Raw genomic sequence first — 25497 nt, forward strand, 5'->3', positions numbered from 1 at the left:
GCAGGTGTGTTTTCTGTTTTGAAACAAAACACTAAAATATGTCTTTTATGTTCACGCTGATCTTCCATTTGCGGAAAAGTCGCAATAAGTACTGTGACTACTTAACATAGTTCGACCAATGTTTTGCCACTTAATTGATTTTTAATTCTATTCTATAATTGATAAGAAAAGATAAAACTCATATAATGAATGTCCGAATATTCTTGGGACGTAAAGGTAGCAGAAAATTCTCTACCTAAAGTTATTGGATCTAAATGGATTGGATAATAGTTAAAAATTATGTGTATTTCTCATGTTGTTTGTATTTCGCATTTAGTGTGTATTGGTGTATTTCTTATTACTGTTTTCGATAAGCTTTGATCGTTTTCGGTATAAAACATAGTAAGTTCTTAACTTCTTTCCAAAGTTTTTCGTTAATTTCGTCTATGTTTTGGTTAGATTCTGTTAATTTGCCATAAAACTATACCAGACGTTACGAAAATCAATCTCTTATAATTGTTACAAAATGCTTTGGATCCAATTTACTGATAGAGGGACGGCAGTTCACAGCTTTACACACAGGAACGTCCTCATTTTGCACTGCAATGTTGCAATGTATGTTGTGACAAAATATAATAAAAAAAAAAAATTAATTTCTTGACTGCGTTCTCTGGGCTTATTATATTCTTTGCAAAATTCCTATAATACTTCTTCACGAATAATAAAACTTTTTTACTTTATTGCAAACCCATAATAGTGCGAATAAGGCACATTTACCGAACAAGATGGATGCTTCAGTAATATGTAACATAACCAGAACTTTATTACGAAGTTTGGAACCTTCTATGAATCCAAAATTTTATTTTCATCTTACTTGATTTAAGAGTTCGAGAATTATCAATTAATACTAGCGACTGGATTTTCATTTTGTAAAATATTCTATCCTCCATTTAACTGATCAATGGACTAAGTCTCTTCAGCCCGTCTATTGTAAAAATAATCTTGTTAAGTATCCCCAAGGGCCCACCGTCTATTATATGTAGCGTTTTCCCTTACAAACAATGCAAGTGTTGATCGGAGGGATTGAGCCAAAGATTTAAATCGGAGTTTCAGGTTAGAATATAGCAAATACATGCGTGATTTGCAAAATTTTCACAAGGTTGCCATGCGCAGTAGCTACTTCATTAAGAGATTACTGCCATTTCTAGCTATTGGAAGTTAGTTCGGTCAGTTTTTCAGTGGTCAAAAACGCAATTATTTCAGAGCAAATTGAGTGAACAGATAAATCAAAGTATTGACCATTTGTAGCTACTACTTTTTCTCACCTCTTAGGCTCTTATCGATTTCCATCTCAAAAAATGTCTGGTCTTCCGAGGCTTTCTACAAAATAACCCATATATCGATGCTTACAAACAATACCTCATCTATTGAAACCCATGATAATTAGAAGAAGTAACGCTTACTGGTAACAGTAGGGAGAGTGGTACATTCCAGGTTGGAGTTACAAACATTTTCTGGGCGTGTTCTGCTAAACGGGGCCGAATTTCTTTGTACTAGAAGCGATATAATTAATTTTGGTGTATCACGCCCATTTTTTACAACAACAGTACTAATTATTGTTGATGGCATTCCGGCTGTGCCAAATCGTAATACATCACGCACTGCCGATCCACATCGTTGCACCCTCAAGTAAAGCCACAATGGATATTCAGCTTTACCGTCGGTAATAAAGGTTCACATAGGCTGTATCACGGATTCTTGGGCTTTGCATATCGTAATGGATTCATTGTTCATCACTCACAACTGTTTACCTATCGAATGTTTTGTTTGTCGGTGCACACTCAAACTCAAAGAAACTATGTTACCTACGCTTTAATGTGATAACTGAAGACAGTGTCACATTACACAGTGTCTTGTCTTAGAAAACGGAATGAACTGTTATGTGAGCATCGTTTTTTTGCTCCATTATAAAACTTTCCGTACGACTAAGGGTCCACAAATATGTTCACCATTTAACAGTCTTTTGTTTTCTTCCCGAAAACATTTCAATTATCATAGTGGTTATCATAATAATAATTCCTTTGTTACTTCCACCCAAGTGAACGGCGTGTATCAAAAACCACGTAACTTTTCTCTTGTTTTCCCTTCTTTTTTATTTCTTTAATTAGTTTTTTTTATTAGTTTTTTAGTAATTGTTTCCTTTTTTTATGTTTGTTTTACGCTTATCCTCATCAAAAGCTGGAAGAACTTGAGACTGCATTCGCTCAAACTCATTATCCGGATGTGTTCACACGTGAAGATCTAGCCATGAAAATTAATCTGACGGAAGCTCGTGTCCAGGTGAGAAGCTTAATTTCATTTATAATTTTCTGACTTTAAAAAACTCATTTTTTTCTCTCTTTGCCAAAATGCTTAGAGAGTAGATTCGAATTGAATTTTGTTTTTTTTTTTTTCTCCTATGTTAATGTGATTGTGGCATTTTGTATGTTTATTATATGAAAGATTGTATCATATTTCACTTGAAAATCCTCATCTAAAGCGACCCTAATTTATATCGAGTTAAGATTATTTTTTCCTTTTTTATTTATACCTTTAAAGTGTATTGTGCAGAGTGCATTTAGGTCTAAAGATCAAAGGATTTTCTTCTTTGCTAGTCTTAATATTTCTTCGTACTTTTGAATTTTAAATGTTACTTTATTGAAAGTTACATGTTTTCATAAAAGAATCCCGCTTAATAAAAAACATCACTAACAATGCTGCAGGGCTTTAGAGCAGAAGGTAGCAATATACTAAATACATCGTCAAGTTTGCACCACTCGAACGTGCAGAAGATATCATCCGGTGGATATATCCTCCACTAATTTTAGAATTGCTGCTAATTTGATCAAATCTTTGTGTCTGCTTGTCCTCGCCAAGCTTTGATGCAAGTAAAACATTCCTAGAGACGCAATTTCTAACCGATTTAGCCCTAGATTTCGAGGTAGATGATATGCATTTTGAGATAGCCTTCAACGTACTAACTACGGGCATGACCAAAGTGAGACTTGCATTATAATCTTAACATCAAGACTTTACTTCCAAAATTAGATGTAAAACAACAAAAAGTTTCTAAACTAAAACAACTGCAAAGGCTATAGTGGGCCGCGGTGCCGGCTAAAATAGACTACACCACCCTACAGTTATATAGTACACATACTTAAGCCCATTTAGAATTTGATGCTGATCAAGGATATACATACTTCATGGGATCGCTGAAGCTTCTTTCTGAGAATTGCAAACGTATTGCTAAAAGGGATGTACCCCGCTTTTTAGCCCGAGGCTAGAACAAGCCAAACGAAATCTTATGAAATGGCAACACTACTAGTTTCATTTCATTACTTGAAGTTTTGACTAAAAAAATTCGAAATGCTATCCGGAATGTTCGTCGTCTGCTTCAAGCCTTTAAAGCAAATATAGAAATTCTCAGGCATCAGTTTCTGAATTTTATTGTGAGTATTGTCGTTTAGAGCGATCGAGGCAAAGGGTGGCTTAACATGAGTGTTTGCATCGTGACTCACGATATCCCTTGGTTATTTTAGCTCTGGCGCTTCTAGTGCAGCGGGACAATCCCAATAGGCTAGGGGTCCCGTTACTCTGCTCGTCGTCCACTTGCATCCCACTATTTACAGCTCCCACGCTTTTATGTTACCCACAGTCATATGGTTGAAGAAAAAAAGACAAGGCCTATAAAGTGCTGGGATTTCTTTCATCGTTTTAGGCCATTAAAATATATTGTCGCACTAGCTCACACACTACATCACACCCATGTGAAGCACACAAAACTAGAAGCGAATCCTTTTCCGCTAGACATGAAGGGTGAATGAAAGAATTCTCAGACTCGGCGCGAAAAACTTTCGCGGTACCAAAAAATTTACGGAAAAGCATTACGATGTTATACTTGTCGTTCTTTAAAATAATAAATTCCGGGAGTCTTGTGAGCTAAATCAATCTCACCCATCACTCATCAGTTTGAAGCATAAGGCGCGCGCTAGCTAAAAGTTTGAAATTCGTCGAAAAAAACAAACTACAACAACACTTTCCATTAACATGCTTACAAAAAGAACTAATGCGATATTTATATATTATATTTACTTAAGGCAATGGCTATTGAGAAGATTCAACTCAAGGTGAATACAAATTTCATAGTTATTTTAACATATGTAGGCAAAAGGAGATAGACGGACAGTAAGTTACTTTAAGTGCCCTAATTATGCCGGAAATAGACTCAAAATAAACCACTTTAGTTTAACAATTTCATATAAAAGAAAGTTCACTTAACACGAATGTGTTAACAAACAACTTGAACAAAGCAAAGAAAATTTGCTCATTAAGAACCATGCCGTGATGAACAATTATAAACGAAAAGGGATGTAAAGTTGCAAGTACATGAATAAAAATGCTTTATTAAAATAAAAATTATTATACGCAAACAACTAGATAACCGCCAAGGAAATAACGTGCAAAAGTGCCTTCCTTACAGTTTCGTAAAATAACAACAACAACGAAAAAAAATAAAATATTGTATAAGACACTTTTCCTCACTTATGATGCAAATCTAAATATGTCAGGTTACCACTAATTGCTGGTAATTTCGCAAAATTTATGTTAATCATGGACTGAATTGTAAAACACTAATGCTCTACGACGATGATGACGAACTTTATAGCCTTGATATGATACCCACACTCATGCAATGAATGCATCATAGGTTGTTATCTATCCATATACTTATATGCTTTTTTTTTTCATACTTAGTGAGGCACTTAAGTTACTTTAGTACATACAGTTGTTGTTTGGTTAGTTGCCTATAAATTTTAATAAGTCGCATTATTGTACAGATTTGTGCATCTAACTTGTGTAAATAAATAAATTAGCAACGCAAATTAGAAAATCAAACCAAGTTCTTCTTCAATTCTTTTTTTTTTTTTTTTTTTTTTTTTGCACACACATGGACATATTATGAGGAGAAACTAAAAACAACAAATTTGCATACATTTCATAATAATAAGATGCCAAGTAAATGTAAATTACATATCATATCATAGATGCTTTTAAAACACTATGAAGGATTAATTGCGGATGTTGTGAGCGACATTTTGTAATAATCATAAATATCAACACTAACAATAATTGACCTAAATTCACATGGATAAGCAATCAAATCAAGTAATCAAATGCTTAGCAACCAAAAGAAAAAAAAAAATAGAATCACATAACATAAGTTATATTAGTTATAAGAACAATCGTGTTTTAAGCCTTGAAATATATTCAAAACAGAGAGAACGATTAGTTTTGCAAGGACGACAACCATCCGTAGAATATTAAATTTTTGGATTAAAAGAAGGCTTTATTAAAGCATGTATTAATGATTTAAATATTTAATGGTGTCGACCGTTGTTCGTAGTGCTGCTGTCGTTGCTTCTAAGCGAATTACTTTTCTACGAGGCACATGGTATACAACGAATATCAAATTACATGCATACGTTTTATCATAAATTTTATAACATTTTCATATACAAAAAAAAATATTTTCCCCTTATTCTCCGCTCTTTGCCTCTCACTCTTTCCCACTAAGCAAAGAGTATTTGTTTGAGCTAAGCACACCTTTCTTAAGGTTGACAAGAAAGTTATTTCGTTTTTTAGTATGTGAAATGAAAAAAAAAAATATTTTTATATCGACCATCGTACATGTATGTACAAATGACGACTTACTCGCCTTCTCAAGCAAGGGTACCTTAAGTTTCTGGGGACGTTTGCAACACCCACAGGAAACGGTGCTTGATCGATTTAAGCTTGACTATCCTTTCGTGCACCGACGGACTTTGGCCCAAGGGCGAACACTATTGAAAATTGTTCAGAGAGAGACACTTATTCGACCACTCCCCATGTAAAATCTTATTTTGACCAGTCGTTAGAAAAACAAATATCCCTTAGTAGTAGTATTTCGGCATTCTAAACTGATGTGAAAACTTTGGATCGGAGGGGGCAATCTTTTTGAACCTCTCACCATACAACCGTTTGTATGGAAATTGAATATTTATATGGTAAAAAGGCTCAATAGGCTTCAATACTTCTTAATGAAATTCGTTCATAATAATAATTTGAACTAAAAATTTACCTTACCGAGCTTGGATCACATAGGTCTCTTTCTTAGATCCCTCCCCATATAAGGATTCCAATGGAAGATAAATCTCTATATACTAAATATGTCTAGTTATTAATATTTTTTGGTCAAAATATGAATTTGGATCGCATAAATCTACTTTTTAGACTGCACCGCATATAGGGACTCTCATGAAAGCAAGCCCTTCTACGGCGACAAAGTCTAGTTGGTGGTTTGCTATGATGAAAGGAACTGAAAAATTGTATAATTTTTGACAAGTAAATTAAATTTGCTGAACTTAGACGACGTTACTTAACGCTTTAAGTAGCCTCCAATAGGGGGCCTTGAAGGAAAATTATAAATTAATATTGATATATTATAACGAAAATGAGTAAATGACTTTACTAGACGAAATGGTGTAGGGTATCTAATGATCGTCTCTGATGATTGCAAATCAAAATTTCCATATAAGCTTTGACCACCTACTACAGCAAAAAAAAAGTTGTAACGCCCAACCTAGAACTAAAATGATCGCCTATTAAAAATATTTTACTACCTTAACCGTCATTGATTTATTGAAATCCTTCACAACTTTTAGCGTCTTCGCAGCGTGCTTGATCAGCGTAAGAATTAAGATTAATTCACCCATTTCAAACTGTCAGTCCCTCGGTCTATCAATTGTCTTTTGCTGGCAAGCCCGCAAACTCTCAACACACAGCATGAATAGTATTCCCTCGCAAGCACGACTAGAACTGCAAAGAAACTGTAGTGGCAAACAGTCGTCTGCACCTGTTAATAGTGAGATGACCACTCAGAAATACATTTAACATTCATTTATTCAATAAAATACTTTAAAATTTTCCCATAGCGTTTTGTCTCAGTGAATATCTTCCTAACCGCATTTTAGTTATCGCGTCTGCCACAACTCCGTCACTGCGAAAATAATTTTCTTGCTTTTTTTTTAAGGAAAAAAGACGGTAACTATCTTGTTTATCAAAAGCGCTAAACTTTAGATCTTATTAACGTAAGGCTATCTTTTAGCGAATTCTAAATTTAACGTGAATGTACATTTAAATATAACTTTCCATAAATGCGTGACCTTAAGCCCAGGTTTTCAAGTCCTTACCACTTTTGAAAAATGCTTTTTTCAGCTTAATCTTCATCCATTTTGAGAGCCGAGTATTAAGACGATATGATGCAGAGAGCGATTAGAAAGCTTTTAATGTTTCTGAAAATAAATGAAACGTTTGACATGAACTTTTTGAACTTGATTATGTATTCAACTATATAATTATATATGTTCTTGCCGCCTTCTTTGCTATTTCGCTACTAGATGTAAAATGTAAGTGATTCTGTGTTCGACAGGTGTGGTAAAAGAAGTCGATTTGCGTATGTAGTCTTTGTGGCGAGACCCTAAGGAATAATATATGAATGAGAAATGGCATTTGTATGATCCTAGGGTTGCAAGCTAATGGAAAAAAATAATAAATAGAATTATTGTATAAAAATAACATGTGTGCAACCCATTCTAAAAATTTAAATAAGTTCTTCACACCGGCCAAGACAAAAATCCTCGAGTTTCTTACAATATCTATATAGTAATATCTTCGAACGGAACACGTAGGCGATAGCCGGTAAACTAATTTGAACATTTTGCATTCTCCAAAAATGGAGTCTCAAAATCATGTTCCCCTAACTGAAGGCGTTAAGATTAAATATTTTTTTTAGATTCAAATTTGCGCTAAAAAACTCCTCGGCGGCAGAAACTCTTAAATTAAAGACGTCTGGCAAGAATGGTCTCAATGTTGGAATGCTTTTGTTCTCGAAAGTCATTATTTTGTTGCCATTTTCACCATCCTAGAAATCATTCAGAGCGGGGTCCCCTATTCCTGCTGCACAGTGCCGGCCACGAAGAAATGAGGAGAGAGGAAAAGATGACGACGCGGTCTGGTAGGTGTCTGCTACACCTTCACTGACTGCGCACTCATTATAGCTACAATCAAGGTCAAGTCGACAGCATTTGCAGATTTGAACCCGCAAACACGGCCTTGGCACTTTCTAAATTTCCCTACGCAATTACTCATGCATACGGATAACTTATTTACATCATACAATAAGTGCGACCAGCAGAAGAAAAAAAGAAAAGGAACCAAAATAATAATGATACGTCTTTGAAATCAAACACATTATGCCATGTAAATACATCGAAATACATACATTTCTTGCCAATTATGTAGAAAGTACTTGCTTTTACGCTGCTATGCATTCTCTTAAGATTTATTATATAATTCCTGTATATTTTTGATATCTTTTCTATGAAAATTGTGGCTGTTTGCCGTCACATCAGTCAAAAATAGATACGTAAACTCCGTCGGTTTGATTAACTTCATTTTAGTATAACAACAACAGCAACACCCTTGTCAATCTTTAAATCCCAACAATTTGAAATCCTCTGACATTATTCGCAAAAAAAAAAAAAAAAAAAAAAATACAAGCGAAAAAAATATAACAAAATACCTTTTTTGTGGTTTCCTTTCTTAGGAGAGGAAATCTAAAGAAAATTTTCATGTACTTAGCTTATGAAATGTAAACAAAAATGTGTATAGTTACACACATACACACATAACATACTGTTTATTCACACGAAAAATTGGCATTCTCTTCTTTATATATTTTGACAGCACTGTAAAATGCCAGCACAAGTAATTGTTTTATTAAGTTCATAAATAACGTGCAACTCAAAGTCTTACTTACTTTCCTTCTCGAGCAGCGCATCGTATATAGCTTGTACTCTTGTGACAGTAACACGTGTACGAGAATAACAACTGCGACAATGAAAAAAAAAAAAAAAGAAAACGAGGAAATGAAAATTGACATGTATGAAATTTTGTAAATCTAAATTAAATTCAAAGTATCAAGTGTCAAAATTATCGTTTACAATCACATTAAAGTTTTCGTCCCCGGCCTCGAATATTTTGCTTTTGATGTCCTTTGCGCAAATGTGTATCACAAAGAAAGAAGAGAAAAAAAAAAAAAAAAAAAAAAAAGACAAAAAGCAAGCACACAACCAACAGGTTCTTACACAAATGCGTTCGATATATATATATATATAGATTTGATAATCTCTAGTGATTTGTTAAGGCATAATTTTTCAAGGATCTTCTTGTCAAAATGAACAAATGGAGGAAGAAAATTAACAGATTCACCATCGAAACCTGACTGCATATTAATTTTGTCATTCGATTTGTTACATCCGAAAACACGGTTCAGAAGTTCCTTTCAATCAATGTGATTGTGAACTTTTGAAACTTGAACGTATATATGTCCTTACGTCAGGTTGTAATTTTCAAACTTATTACAACTAAATAAATTAATCTATAGATTAAACTCACAAATAAGTCGGAACTTCTCATGAATTTGTCTTCAATTTCCAAAGAGCTAACCAAATTACGAAGAGAATTATAGAATTTCAAATCCAGCCAAATATAATGCAACAGTCCCTCAATAAGGCGCTGGGTAAATGGAAAATTCTATTAATTCGCTAAGAATATATTCTAAAATCCTTTGAAAAAATGAAGAGGTGTATAGTGTATAATGGCAAAGGTGTGAAATTCTTTCTTTATTTTCACGATAACATAGAAAACCTTATACCCTGTGAGGATATATTTGTCATAGGAGCGTTTTTGTAAACGTAATTTTAAGCCACGAACTGATCCAAATTTTGCATAATTAATCATCTTTTAACACTGAAACTACCGAGTACATCATCTTGATCCTTTTTAATTTTCGACAATCAAAAATCTCTTGTAATATTCTAAACAGAGTGAAACATGAGTGACTTTTATGTACCAGGTGCGTTCAAAAAAAAGATGACTTCAAATTTCGCGGGCTACGTACATTCAACTTTTCTTTTTTTTTTTTTATTGCATCGTTCCCAAAGTTGGGAATATATGTATGGGTGAAAGGCATCAGCATTTTTGCATTTTTAGTTTGTTTCTGGGCGATATGAAGGTCAAACGTGTTTCATAAACGCAATCATTGAACACGTTTTCTTACCGAATGCCTTTTCTGCAAGAGATGTACAAGAATTTTGAAGTTAGAGAGAAAATATTCTTTCCTTATAATACATATACGTGTGAAAAACGTACTATCGATCCTTAGTAGTTCGCTAGCGGGTCAGGATATCGAAAGGGCTGCAAACAAAATTTAATGTGGGACCTAGTTGTGGCATAATATGGATAACAATTCGTTTTGCTTAGAGGTGGACAGCGAAACACAAGAAAGTCATTAGAACTCGAGATTTTTCTCTTAAGCTAATAACTAGTTCTATGGAAAGACTTCTTGTACTTTCCCGAGTAACCCATTCCCTTGTAATTAAAACTTTTTCAAATTGGTTCAGTGCACATTCAGAGCTATGAATTTTGCTGTATTTTTATGTTTTATTATAATAAATGCCGGAAACGTTGACAGCGTACGTGTATTAATCATAGGTAGACAAATAATTTTTTTTTTTTTTTTTTTAATATTCAAACTAATTACAACAAGTGATTATGATATATTTAAGTTAAGATCAAATCCGATATGTGCTCGATTTAAAATTGTTTACATAGTTGTAAAAAGTGCTTAAAAAAAAAAAAAAAAAAGACTTTGAAGAGCAAAAAAATAAACAAACACTTCTTCAGCCAGTTCAAGTGGAATGAATGAACAGATGTGTTTGTTAAGCGAATTTATTCTTTCTTCATAATGTAAAACCCCTTTTCTGTTAGCACCTTTCACCCCTCGATTTGTAATTGTTAACCACAAACACTAGAAAATGTGTTTTACACTACAATCAACATTGCAACAACACCCTTTTTTGGTGGGCACAATAAAAAAGCACATAAACCATTGAGTGTGGCGAGGACGAGGACGGGAACGAAAACGAAAACGAGAACGAAGAAGTGGAAATAAGATGTGAAATTTCAACGTATACATGCACATATGCACATATACATCATAATGTTGCCATTACGTAGGCATTAAAGGATTACCCGACCAAATGCAATTATCCAAGCGAATGCCAAGCAAATTCTCGAGTTAGTCGACGTCAACCCCTTTTCAAATTGCCCGCGAGCTCAAATATTGGTTTCATGAATATTAAATTCAAGCCGGAGATCATAAGCAAACACTATTATTATTTTCGAAACCACATACACTTCCACATATATATATATATACCGCTACCTAAAACTAAGAATGCTCAGCTCAAGGCGATTTTCTCGGAGGGGGTGTAATGAGGTTGAAATTATTTATGCTCTTCTTTTGTAATATTTTAATAGCTACCAAACCCGAACCAGTAGTAGTTAGCCATTCAATAAGAGCCTGTCATGCCTTATTAGCTCAATTTTATTTGACAAATTGTTAAATCATGCGTTTCGTTAATTAAAAACTAGTGCAAGAATTTATGATTTCAAAATTGAAATAAATAGCATAAAATTAACAGAAGAAGAACAAAAAGGAGAATGAATCGTGAAGAATTTACACATAAGGAAATTATATTAACTTTGAGGAGAAACGTCGATGTTGTCTATCACCTTAATAAACACAGATGGATAATCCGCAGACTTTCCGATCCGAATCTTTTAATTGTAATTATTTTAAACTACAAAGATATCAATGAATCCCGATCTTTCTCATTTTTTGGTTCTAAGTGTTGGGGAGCAAATCAAGTCCATTTTAAACCTTGACGTTTACAACTACACTATGTTTTTATTTACTCAGCTTCCTCTGCTCACCTCAGTTTTGTGGCGATTCGAGAAGAAGACTACAGACAGACGGGCGAATATAATCCAAAATGATAAAGTAATCCAACTTTATCAAGATCGTCTTATTGGCTGAGGTCTTTCAGGCGTATTTAAAATTTTTAACAGACCAAAAAAAAAAAAAAAAACTCTACAATTCTTTATCAAAATTCAACTATGTTCATGTCTCGCTACGATCATTCTTTTAAAGTTGAACTTCTAGAAGTTTTGAGTGAAAAACTAAACCAAGTAATCTTCACACATTTTACACTGCTACGAGCATTTTATGAAATGCATAGCAAATAGCATTGACACTGGTCAATATCCAAACTGTATGGTGGATATGTGAAAACTCCTCAGCCAAGTGCTCTTCATTTTTGCGTAAACAGTAAAAGTGCATATGGTATGAAATTATCGCAATGTCGGAAGACTTCGCCTCTCCTATCGATCAATTCACAATACTTTGTCTCAATTGCGCTTTTTATTCGAACGCAAAGCGTTATGCCGGATATTGCCGCTTTTTGTGCAGGTGCTTTCATGTTGCATGTGAACTAATTTCTATCGCACTTCACTGATCTCTTCGCAGATGAAAAATTCATCCATTAAATCCTTTTCACTAATGTCTCCAAAATCGGGCTGAATTTTCTACCCAGCTTTCTGCAAACGTGGCGATCTTTGTCGGGGTGCTCGGATTCCCATCTATATTATAAGACTAACTTAATCGAATGGAATTCTGCGTGCCGTTCACATATATTTTGCAAAGCCGGTACAAGCAAATCATTTCCATTCTACTGATTTTGATAAATCGTCTTCGCCTTAAACACCACATCTCTATATAAAACTCTTGGTTAAATTTATGCTATAAAATTACGTTCCTATAAAATTAAAAAGGTCATAGAATAGCTTGATCAGGTTAGCATTGCTAAATCTATCAAGTGCAGTCGTCGCCATAAACCTTTCCCTTCATCGGTAATATCCGTAATAGTGGGTAATAGGCCATGCCTTCACAAATCCCTACAGTAGATCATTTCTTTGCTCGCACTTGCGAGCATTCAAAAATCGTTGTGAGACGAACAGAAATGTTTACCGATGTTTAATTTAATTTTTTGTTTTTTTTTTTTTTGTAACCTATAATAAGTTTGTGCAGAGTTGTGCCAGTGTGGATAACATTGAAAGAATTCAAACTTTAAACCCAATAGACCTTCAATGTCTATCCATTTCCTTCACCGAAGAGAGAAAGAGGGCCAGCAAAAGCATTCGAATGGCTCACGACTTTGATAACATGTCTGGTGGCACTTCCCTGAATTAACTCTTCTATAACTTAATATGGAATGCTTCAATACTTATTAAGCTTTCACATATTCGTTTATATATGTTTATAAAGTTCTATAAGCGATTTTTATCGAACGCACTTCTTCGGGTATTAGTAAACGAAATCTATTTTCAGAAGGTAGAAAATTATAGACCAAAGTGCGATAAGTTTATCAATGTTTTTTCGAAATTATCTCCGTTTTTCTATATTGCGAACGGCCAGATGAGCTTCCACCTATTATTTTGGGGGTGGTTCGAACTCGTTCTTTAACCTTGATTTCCCAACCGAGCAAGGGCGCCGAACTTCAAACTTTCTTATCTTCATTTTTACAACTGTGATGGTCACACAAAGATCGCGCATCTAATTGATTCATTTTGGTATAAGCAAATGTCGATAGTTCTAGTGTTAAATTAGATAATAAATTCCATTTCATACACTCATCAATGATAAGTTAATTCTTTCGGCAATGATTGTATGAGACTTTCTGAACCATGATCGCAATCGTACGAATTACGGACGTAAGGTCATCTTTTAATATTGCCTTTCTGCGATTTATGTTAATTACAAAAAAAATTTCCAAAGCACATCACAATTTTGAAATTTTTGAAAAGACGTGAAAAGCTGTTAGAAAAGCATGTTAAAAACCTGGCCAGGACTTTTACGATATGCTTCTTCTCTACGCGCACTACATAACAATTAATATGCAAAATTTTGTTTCGTATTTTTTAAACATTACCTTTGCTTCGTGTTATATATATATATATATATATATATATATATGTATATTTTTTATAATGAATCTTTCTCTACCACTTAACTCAAAAATATATCTTGGTAAAGACTTTAACGACAAATTATTGGAATAAAGAAAGCCCATGTTAAGGAAAAGCAAAAAGAAATGTGCTCAGATTGCCCAACTTTCCGCTAGTCATAGTTCGTTGTATTCACGTCGTCAGGCCATGTAAGTCTTTGCAAAAAGACCGTTCATACAGATCAGATCATTCAGGGCCATTTTACAAATTCAGACGAAAATCTAACATTTCTTCCTTTAATATTATTTAAATCTCTTAAGCTTTTACTCTTCTACTATTGCTTTGGCTGAGCCTTAAATTATATAACAGCATTAAAAGAATTGCAGACAAAGAGAAAAAAAGAAAGAGAAGAAGAAAAAATTACAAAACTTCATAATCATGTAAAATTAATTGAAAATGACTTGAACACAAAACATACTTTATGTAATTGTTTAATTTCGTAAGTATAACTTAACTAAACTCTGAAATTGAAATCGATGATCCCACGGGCTAAAATACAGCAATAAAATACATAAAGAAAATTTCTGTAAAATATATGAAACTCTTCTACAACCTCCAGGCGATAGAGTGAATAAATTTTTTTGTTTTTTGCACATTTTTTGGTTTTCCAATAGAAAACATGCGCGACGGCAAAGGGCAGACCAGTACCACCACCACGTAACAACACCAACGAGAAAACTGAAAAAAAAAAAAAATACAAAACTGAAGAGAAATACAAACAGGACGAGGACGACTACAACGACAACAACAAAAAAAAGGTGGGCGTTACAAGTGTATAACAAGACGAAACACGAATAATGTAAAGCATAAAAAAGAAATAATAATAAAATTGGTGGGTGGCGTAATCGTATAATGTGTGTATACCCTGTGCACAAGTACTCTTAAGCACTCGTTTCATGTATAAGGGACAATATAACGAGTAAAATATGAATATAATCAAAATATAAAGCAATGATGACGAACATAAAAAACAAAAAAAAAAAAGGAAAAAAATCAAACAACAACTGAAAGGATATGTTAATGGTATGAAGTTGAAGGCTTACATTTGATTGCATTATTTTAAACAACAGCTATATAATGGTTTGCATGAGTATATGAGTCGATAAGTAAATATCTGCAGTAGACTGTTATACTACCAAGCATTTTATGCTTAAGGCTAACAAGTGAATTTTTCTTCTTTTTTTTTTTTTTTCTTTTCCATTCTATTATGCATATACTTTTCTGTATATATGATGAAAACTTTATACGGACATATTACAAAATATACCCCTCAAGTGCTCAGTATATATGCTGTATGTAATAAGATAAAGTCACCCAATAAAAGTCTGAAATTTGAATTTTGATTAGAAATGAAAATTTGTTAACCTAACGTAAATTGTCTAAGCTGTATTTGTATGTGAGCGCACACATATATACATATGCATTTATATTTATGTATACATAGAAGATACGTATATAAGTTTATCGAGATTCATGTCTACGGAAAACGGAAACAAAAAGCTACTAAGAACAAAAACCGGATGTTATAGCAAACATAAACGCACACACACACACACATACCTCTTCAATCTCTTTTCCACTTTATATGTATACATGAAATGGAAGCTAGGAAAAGATAAAAAAGAAGATAAGGAACTAATTGTCTCATTAGTTTATCTAACAAATGCTAAGGCTTACGCTTACACACAACAAACAAAAGCATTGAATCAAGGGAGTCTTTCAAGCATAATTGTAATGAAATAACTGTGCAGATTTATGTGCGTCTAACAAAAAGTCTGATTGCATTTCCAGTATTTATCACTCTTCCTTCTTCTTTTTTTTCTCAATTTATTTTTCTTCTATCTTTCATTATAAAAACTTACTTACCCATTACTCACATATTAATTAACTACATAATAAGGTCAACAAACACTTTTTCGCATCACATCTCGTCCTTTTCAAAATTGTGCTAAACATGATCAAAAAAGAAAAGTTTTGGGTTTTTCACTCACCGAGATTTGCACTGATCTTGCTTTTTCGATGCCTACATTTTTTCAGCGACTATGCCGATCTTTTTGAAAAAACAAGCCAAAGACTTGTAAACTATTGCAAACGTCCCAAAAATTTACTTCAGGATCCTCTCTGTTACCCGAACTATGGCGGATTTGGAAAGAAATTTTATAAACGTTCTCAGTAATTGCAAATCATTACTGAATATACTCCTGTTTTTCTAATTAAGTGATAGATTTTGACAAGTAAAAATTTCAAAGAAATTCGAACAGACCATGTGATATAAGTTCGAAAATGTAAAATTGAGCAGATTTTGTGGTCATATCTCTAACTTCTCGCCTTTACTCTCTTGAGCTTGATTTAACGGAATACTTTTCAATGACCGTTCGTGAAAAAGTAAAATCCCTCGGAGTCCGGGGATACGAATTTTATTTAATGCTCTCTACAATCTACTAAAAAGCACCTCACAAGTACCTTTATAGCTTGGCACAAAAACAGAAAAAATACATCACTAATAGCTGATAAGTATTGTTGGGAAAGTTCCCCCATCTCAGCTTTTCATAAATTCTCAGATGATCTGTGAAATACTTATTTTTTCGCAGCCGATCACAGGCAATTTGGAAACGGAAAACTAGAAAATATTTTCCATACTTTCACCTCATGCGACATATGGTACTAGTGTATACTAAGTTTGTGCCGTTGTATGCAATAGTGGGCCGTGGCCCTCTATAGCTCATTTAAATGAGAAAAGTGAAGTAATTAGATTGCCTGACTTAAAATATGTCATAGAAGTATACTTGCTTTTTCTTGACTTCATCTTGGTAGGAATCGTATAGGAGATCTTGAATGATGATAAAGTGAGGTAATTAGGAATGAAAGTTTCTTAACAAAATTAACGTTATTTTCAAAATGGAATACAACATTAATAATTCGAATAATTGTGAGAATAAATTTTGGAATATACGAATATATATACATAAGAATATGCATAGGAGATAAAAAATTTCGAAAATCGACAAAGCAATGTACGTAGCCCACAAAATTTGAAAAGTCATCTATTTTTGAAGTACGCCTCTTATATTCCTAACCGATAGCCAAAAAACTCAAGCTAGCAGTCGTTGGCAAATATTGATCTGAAACTTGTGATAAGTATTTAGGAAAGCATATGAGGGCTCTTATCTAATAGCAGTTTTGACGAAAAATTCAAATGGCGTAACATTCTCAAACCCTATCTAACGGTCATTATAATTTCAATTGATCGACCGACAATAATTAGCAGAATTTTAAGTATATTTTTTATATATGCCGTTCAGGGATCAATTGGACATAAAAGCTGTTCCAGCAAAAATACAAACGACCTTCGAAATCTATACCTACCTGAGAAATTCTAAGAAATTCCTTTTGAAATTTCAAAGTCTTTTAGAGGTTTTTTTCTTCAAGTTTTCTGTTTACCGTAGACTACTATCATATTGATGAATGCATTTTCCATTTAAGGAATTAATCCAAGTTACAAAATTTCCTTCTTATTTATTTGCATATTTTTTTTCAATCTCGCGTCAAACATACTGACGGCGATCCTAACTAAATTGTCTTAGAAATTAACTGAAATCGAAACATCTTTGCTGCGTATTGCAACGTCATCTCCCCTTATTGCTCGTTCGGGCATATATACAATAAGAATTTTTAATATTAAGTTAAGTTAATACCAGTAGCAAAGGGTATAAAAAAAAGTTATGCACTTAAGTTTAGTGCTCTATTATCATTAGTTTCATTCATGCACCTACTCTCCTTAACCCCATGATAGCACTTGATAAATAAATTGTTTAGATTGTAGAAGTTTCTCAAGTGTAAAATATTCGTAAAATAAATAAATTTTTATATATCACATACAGACATACCAACAATAAAACTTTTTCAATTTACGTATCGGAATAACGCTTAAGGCATTTCAAAGCCAAAATATATAGAATAGAAAGTATGTAAACAATAATAATAATTGTAATTTTTCTTGTTGTTGTCGTTTTTGTTGTTTTTCCTATACAAATATTTACTCTTATGCTTGTTTATTCTTTAGGTATGGTTTCAAAATCGTCGTGCCAAATGGCGCAAAGCGGAACGCCTTAAGGATGAACAACGCAAGCGTGATAATGGCGAATGTGGCAGTGTATCATTGGATAAGGTGGGTCATACACATTTATGCTAATAATTCGCATCATATTAATATTCATGAAAATGTATCCATAAATGATACCGATTCCGACATTCTCTCTGTTTCGTTTATATACATATTGATATACGTATTGATATACATATTGATTTTGGCACTTTCTCTGAATATATTTCCCCCGTTTTCATTTAAAAATACACATTGATTTTGGCATCTGCTCTGTACCGTTTAAAAATGCATATCGAAAATTCGAAACTCTTGTCCCGATCATATGTCCCTCTCTCTCGAATTTGTGAAATTGTTGCAAAGTTAAAATTTAACTTCTTCACTCTTTACTACTTTCTATAAATTACTTTTAAAGATGAGTTTAGTAATGTCATTCTTATTATTTCTTTATCATAAAGAAATAAATTGTTTGAGCAAGATTAGCTCTAACAACTGAGGTTACTCGCTCTAATCAATCCTATATCACCCAACAATTATTCGAAAACAACTTTTGTAAACAAGCCGTTGCATGAGATGTGTTCGAAAAGATGGTTCGATCCGAACCATTTTGAACAGCGTTCGTCCTTGGACCAAAATATGTCAGTGTAACAAATTTCATCAAAATATTTTGAAAATTTCTGCAGGTTAAACATAAGAAAATAAAGCGGACAGACAAGATTAAATTGATTCAAAAAGTGATTCAGAATCGATAGGTATAATAAAAGGGGGATCTGTCTCGAGTCCTTCTTGTACCAGATGTGAGACAAGGTATAAAAAAAACCAGGCGGTTAGTCTACCCATTTAAGAAAAAAAACCAAGCTTATCGAAAAATAAATGCAGAGAAGATCGATCACTTCTTGGAGACGCTCCCAGTCAACTTAATTGATAAAAATTCTGAAACAAATTCTTTCCGATTAAAACGATGTTGGTATATAGTGGTAGCCGTTAAAATTTTAAATTAAGCTCTACTGTGACAGTTCGTAGCAAGCGGTAGGATTTTTTGTCAATTCGAATCATGCTAAAGGAACATAAAGGGCTTTCTCAGCACTCAAGTAGCAATAACATCACTGTTACATGATCTCAAAATCAATAGTGGCGACGTCTACATCTTATCCTACGATCTTATTGAGTAATGTGTTATAAACGCCAATCCTAAGGTTTCTATTTTAATTTCTATAGCCTTCGCAAATCAACAACGCATTGAGAAGTGTCTTAACCAGAACAAGTTTTCCACAGAGTTAAAAGAGATATATCCACCAACTAACTCCTTTAGCAAAACCACAACGTTTTCTCAGTGTTTCCACCCATCCGTCCTGGATTTATCTGCATACCACGCAACATACTGCCTCAACTCGTCATTCTTCAATCACCTTGTCCGCCTCTATAACAATCTACCAGCAGTGGCCTTTCCCACCGTGCCTGATGTTTCCGCTTTCAAGTCAAAAGCACACAAACACTACTCCTTCTTTCCATCCTTCCCTATCTATAAATCTTCTTGACTTTCGTCGTGCATGCACCCATAGACTACAGCTTCTGTGTGATTTGTCAAAGCAAAAAAAAAAAAAATATATATAGGCAAAGTTTTCATCGGATTAAGCTAGTTTTCAGACTTGATACAAGGATTTTAATAATTTGGGACCTGATTTAAAGCTCAAAGCCAAAGCTCAGAGCGAGAGGTACCCATCGCTACATCAACCCGGTTATTCACGATAATAATGAATTTTCTTCGATAGGCCTAATACATCCCATTGAGTAGAGATAAAATATTCTGTGATAACATATTCTTAAACGGAGACCTAGAGAGAATTCAACAACTATATTATATGCTACAGTTGCTCATGATTAGATTTCTTTGTTACTTTTCATATTTCAGCTTCACGACAGTCGCGAATCATCACCGGATATTACTGGAGAAATGGACGATGATGAGCCACATCGACGATGTCACAGCCCAGGTCCTAGCACTTCCCATAGTCCACATGCCGGCCTTGCTGGGACCGATTCCGACAACGAGCGTCCACTGTCATCCAATCAGCTAAACAGTATACATTCAAATTCGCAGTCAGTGGGCTCAATAAGTGCCGGCTCACCTTCACCAGGCACCAGAACACCGCGCAATCCTAACAACAGCCCTTCAAATTCTCGAAATACCGATTCGCCCATTGAAGTGGGAGGGCCTATATCATTAACAACACGAACTTCTAATTCGGCATCTACAGTAGCAACAACTAATACGACACCAACAACAACAACCCTCAATACAGCAGTTCCACAATTTAATACTCATATATTTGGAAGTTTCGGTAGCGCAAACATAACAACGGGTGGCGGCGGTAGCGGCAACAATGAAACGTAAGTACATGAATGACACATATAAACAAAAACATTGGTATTATTAACGCTATCAATGGCAAATAAATGTTAGACACGTGACCTCAGTTTAGGCGTCATTAGCCAATGTATACACACACCATATACGATAGAAAAGAAGAATGAAAAGAAATTAAAAAGAAACTTAATGTTTCCGTTAGGTCGTGATGTTGCCATCATAAGTGATCTATATCCGTTTAAGATTATCAATAAAGGAAAAAAAGCTTGAAAAGGAAAAAAAAAAAAAAAAAAAAGAAGAAAATAATAATAAAATATTATTAAGTAATTTAGGAAAAGTGGTTAAAAACCTTAACAAACAAAATTATATCCGTTACTTACAAATCAAGACTAAAGAATTACGTTAAACAAAATTAACGAACACAATAGCTTTGAGAAAATTGAAAGCAAACACGGCAACACAATAGCAATTGTTTGTAACAAACAGTATTTAAAATGTTTTCTTATTCGCATAAAAGAAACATATCCTTACCCGGATATCAACGGAGGGGTGACATTGATGCCATTTAAATTGTTTTTTATATGTTTACAAAGTAAATAACAGGGTTGCATTTTGTAATTGTCAACACGCACTACACCAACGAAATGCAACGTTTTTCATCATCAACGTGTAATGTTTGTTTACTTAAATTATGTTATAAGTGGCTTAACGATCGCATAAGCAATTAGGACAACTGCTTATTTTGGATTTATGTTATGAAAAAGAAATATTTTTGTTGTCACAGTGTTTTGTAACAGTTCTTAATCACGAGCTTTCCTTAAAAATGCATTTTATAATTTTTCAAGTAGAAGTTGTTTACTACAAATTATAAGCAAATTTATTATTATTATGTTTACTTAAAACCGCCTGCGTGGCAAAGTAGGCAAACAATCTCGAGTAACAACTCAATGGTCGTGGGTTCAAATCTCAAGTGCGATAGAGTTTTCAATAGAGCCAATAACCTTAAATGCCTAGCCCTTTAAGACTTTAAATGAACAAGTATAAATTCTTTCTAAAAATGTAGCTTAGCGTACTAGAGTATTTAGAAGTTCCCAGCCAGGACATTAGGCTATAAGCTCCAAGCCGAAAATTCATTTGGTACAAGCAGGCTTTGGGGAAAAGCCCGAAATTTGAAGCAAAGAATTTGAATTATGTAATACATTTTTTCACATATTCTATAAGTACTAAAAACACCTATTGACCCAAAAATATTTTTTTTTTTTGTGAAAGATTTTCAGATCATGTTAACCCTTAAAGCCAAGCAATAATACTTTGAAAATCAGTAAAAAAGTTTCCAACATTAAGGATTTGATTTTATTGGTTTCGTAACATTTAAGGAACATCTCACATATAAGTAATAAATAAAAATTACACGTTCAGATTTTTTACTTATATCGTCGTAGGTAGCACCCGAAACGACACGAAAAAACCTTCCTTTTACTATAGCGATCAATTCATGGTCACTTTCTAAATCGATCTAAACTTTTCTATTCTGCTCGTTTGTCTGTTTGGCTTGCTTTCTTGTATTTAACCTTCTGGTTGTGCTTTTCAAGATATTTTTCGGGGAAATTTGGTTTCCCGACATGTTTTGGCTCAAGGACTAACACTATTGAAAATGATTTGAATGGGACCACCTATTCAACGCGCTATTTTCGAAACTCGCTTAATGCATGACTGCATTAAGTGTAACGTTGTAACGTACTTCTTATGGGGTCGTGGCTCGTGGGAATGTTTTTCCTTGTTTTTGTGTTATTGTGTATATATTAATTATTATTACTTTTTATACCGTACACTACTTGGTATAATAAACTGACGGGGATGTATACAACAGCCAGAAGGACTTGCTTGGGGTGCCCTTCTATCTGTCCATCCGTCTTTATATTTTATGTTCAACCTACTAGTTGTACTTTTCAAGATATTTTGACCAAAATTGGCAAACCGTCATGTTTTCACCCAAGAGTTAGTTCTATTGAAAATGGTTCGAATCGGACCATTTTTTTGGTCACTTCCGACAAAAGGTCTTCTTTTGAAAAGTCGTTACATGAATAACTGTTTTAATCGAAGTGATGTAGGACATTTAATCACGGACCGCAGGCTTTTACTTGTTTTTTTTTGGAAACCGCTACAATGCGAAAAACTGGAAAATAAATCCGAATAAATCCAAATGAATTTCGAAATGAATTTCATTTATTTATTCACAACTTTTATATCTAACTTTAATCGCATTTTCTAACAAATTAAATGGAAGTGCTTCCAAATTAAATTGGGTGTAAATAAGGGTGTTTTTGAGTTCATTAGCAATGAAAATACCAGCAACGACAACAATCATACCAATGGATGAAAAGCCGTATGCTTAAGATCAAACAGCAACAACAACCAAATTATTGCCAACTTAACGCCTTTTGGTGCACAGCAGGAAAGCTCATCAAAACACTAACCGAACGACCCCCAAATGCTACTGAGTTTAGGTATAAAATAAGATGAAATGTACAAAAATAAAAGCCACGAGAAATATAAAACAATCTCTGCAGGAGGTCCAATCAAATCGACCAACGATGACGACAAACATGCAATGAACAAAAAGCAAAAATTTTTTATTTGTTTTTTTTTTATTTTATAGTATATTTGTTTTTTTTTTTTTTTTGCTTTTTTAGCCAAAAGGCATACAAATGTCTATTTGACATTTGTGCATAAGTATATCAATGATTTTCTTTTTGTTGTTTGTTTACATAAAAAAATAAACCACAAGTTGTATCAATAACAACAACAACAACTAAGGCAACTAATGCTTATATGGTAGATTTCGCTCAGCTTGTTGTAGTCTCTCGAATATTTGCAATATGTCAGCATAACTAACACAAGGGTGTCAACCAATCGTTTAATATTGTGGCAAGAAAATTTTTGGTAGCGCAACACTGACAACAAACACGGAAACATTTCTCTATATGTGCGGAAAAAACAGCTCATTTGCATTTGAGATTTGTATTGCAAATCAGTTTCCTGACCATGGCGACGTTGCACTATAAGGAAATCCTAACGGTACCATTTAGACAACATATTCAGATCAGAGATTAATCTCACAATATTTTTAACAGCACATTAATTTTATTAAATGGAAAATGAAAGCATAAATATACTATAAAATATCAAATCATTTTATTCTCTCAAAGACAGATAAACTAAGTAAAATTCTTTAAAAATATGCAGATATTTCCCTATTTCAGAAGAAACATTGCCCGATATATCTACTATCTCAGCAAGATTTAATAAGATTATTATAACTGATTAATGGATTGAGATTTCCTCCGCTCCGATTCCATAAACTCTTTGCTAATATGTATGTCTTTGCGTCATATAAACACTTCATAGCAAACAAATCGATTTTTTAAATGGCTTAGACATCTGGGTAATACAAACAAGTTTACGATATTCAAAAAATGCACTTAGCACAGAAATGGTTTAATTTTTATACAGCGTACAGTACTGTACCGGAACCGTGTGGCAATATCCACAAATATTATACAATTTTCTATCGAAACCGTCGCCGGCACGTACCGCGCATATATTATGCCAAAGTTGATTTCAAAAAGCGAGCGATTAACGTTGGCAAAGACATGTCAGTTAGGTCATGGCGATGAGGTTATAAGTAATGAATAAAGTATGGGAAAAATATTGAGAAGATCGACTCCGCATGCATCCAAATCGTAACTAAGACACTCTTGAATTCAATCATCGCATTAATATTTGCAGCGTTTTGAAGCGAATAAAACTGGCTTGAACTATGATTGAGACCACTTTACAGAAATATATCGCACATCCTTCTCCTGTTTCATCAAACTGAGGAATTACCTGGAAACTGTCTCTAATTAACTTAAAAGTCTAAAGAAAAATCACTGTAGAGATGTAATCAATGAAAAGTCATATCACTAATGAAAATATCTTGAACTTAAGGGCGAATATCATAAAGAAGAATCATAGCTTTAATCATTAGGTTTTATTCTTAGGCTGGGAAGTGTTTGACTGATCTGAAATGTTTTTGACTTTTCTCATTTCTGTTTAGAGCATCGAGAGCATCTTACTAGAAAAAGTCCATGAAATATACATACTATTGCCAGGCGGTCGATTCGTGATCGAATCATTGTTTCTCTTTTTATGCTCACCTCTCTAAGATGGGGCTGTAATCATTGTGTTTTTTTCCATAATGTATGTAACACCCAAAAGAAAGCATCAGCGACCCCAGAAAGTATATATCAACATGAAATTCTGAATTGATTTCGCCATGCCTGTCCGTCTGTATATCGGTGTGGTGTGTGTTGTTGGCACTCTCCTAGTCACAAAAATTAAGATATCGACTTTAGATTTACTAGAAACTTTGGAAGTTTCTGCACGCAGGTTGGTATTGATAGTGGGCAAAATCGGTAGGAGCAGAAGCGCGCAGTGGAGCGTAAACTGAACACAACTTTGTTTTCTTTAAGAAAAATTTTTGGAATTTTGCTCGTGACTTGTATATTATAAAAGCTAGAAAGCTGAAACTTTCCACATTTACTTTACGAAGCACTCTACTACTTACGTGCCAAAATGGAAAACATTCGCTGCGCCTGCATAAACTTTTTAACTTTCTAAGTTTTAAGCTTATTAGCCCTTGTTCACTCCTTAAATGAAGATATATTGTCTGCCTAAAAATGGGTTCATTTGAAAATGTATATGGCAGACACCGCGGTTACTTTTTTCTTAACAATACTAGCGATATAGATATGAAATAAAGAAAGAACTTGGTCAGTAGAATGCGAACAACATGGTGGTTAGTATGCGAGATTCGACCCCCGCCGAATATAACTTTCTTACATTAGGTTTTTTTGTTCGTCTTTATATGTTGCAGATTCTCAATAGATCGAAAATAATGTATTTTTTACATATCTTCGATATCCAGTATGGTCTGTTTAAGAAGGAATATTATTTTACA

The 25497-nt window shown here is 33.7% G+C and overlaps 1 protein-coding gene across 1 annotated transcript in view; it reads left to right on the forward strand.

Annotated features, from left to right (window-relative positions):
• LOC119632994 (diencephalon/mesencephalon homeobox protein 1) overlaps positions 1–25497 on the forward strand; it is an 80607-nt gene that overhangs the window by 42434 nt on the left and 12676 nt on the right. Inside the window, exons 4-6 of the mRNA XM_038026172.1 lie at positions 2218–2319; positions 18089–18193; positions 20040–20518. Coding sequence (XP_037882100.1) covers positions 2218–2319; positions 18089–18193; positions 20040–20518 — 686 coding nt within the window. The remainder of the gene's footprint in view (positions 1–2217; positions 2320–18088; positions 18194–20039; positions 20519–25497) is intronic.

The sequence above is a fragment of the Glossina fuscipes genome, unplaced genomic scaffold (genome assembly GCF_014805625.2).
Source record: "Glossina fuscipes isolate IAEA_lab_2018 unplaced genomic scaffold, Yale_Gfus_2 2, whole genome shotgun sequence".
Taxonomy (NCBI): Eukaryota; Metazoa; Arthropoda; class Insecta; order Diptera; family Glossinidae; genus Glossina; species Glossina fuscipes.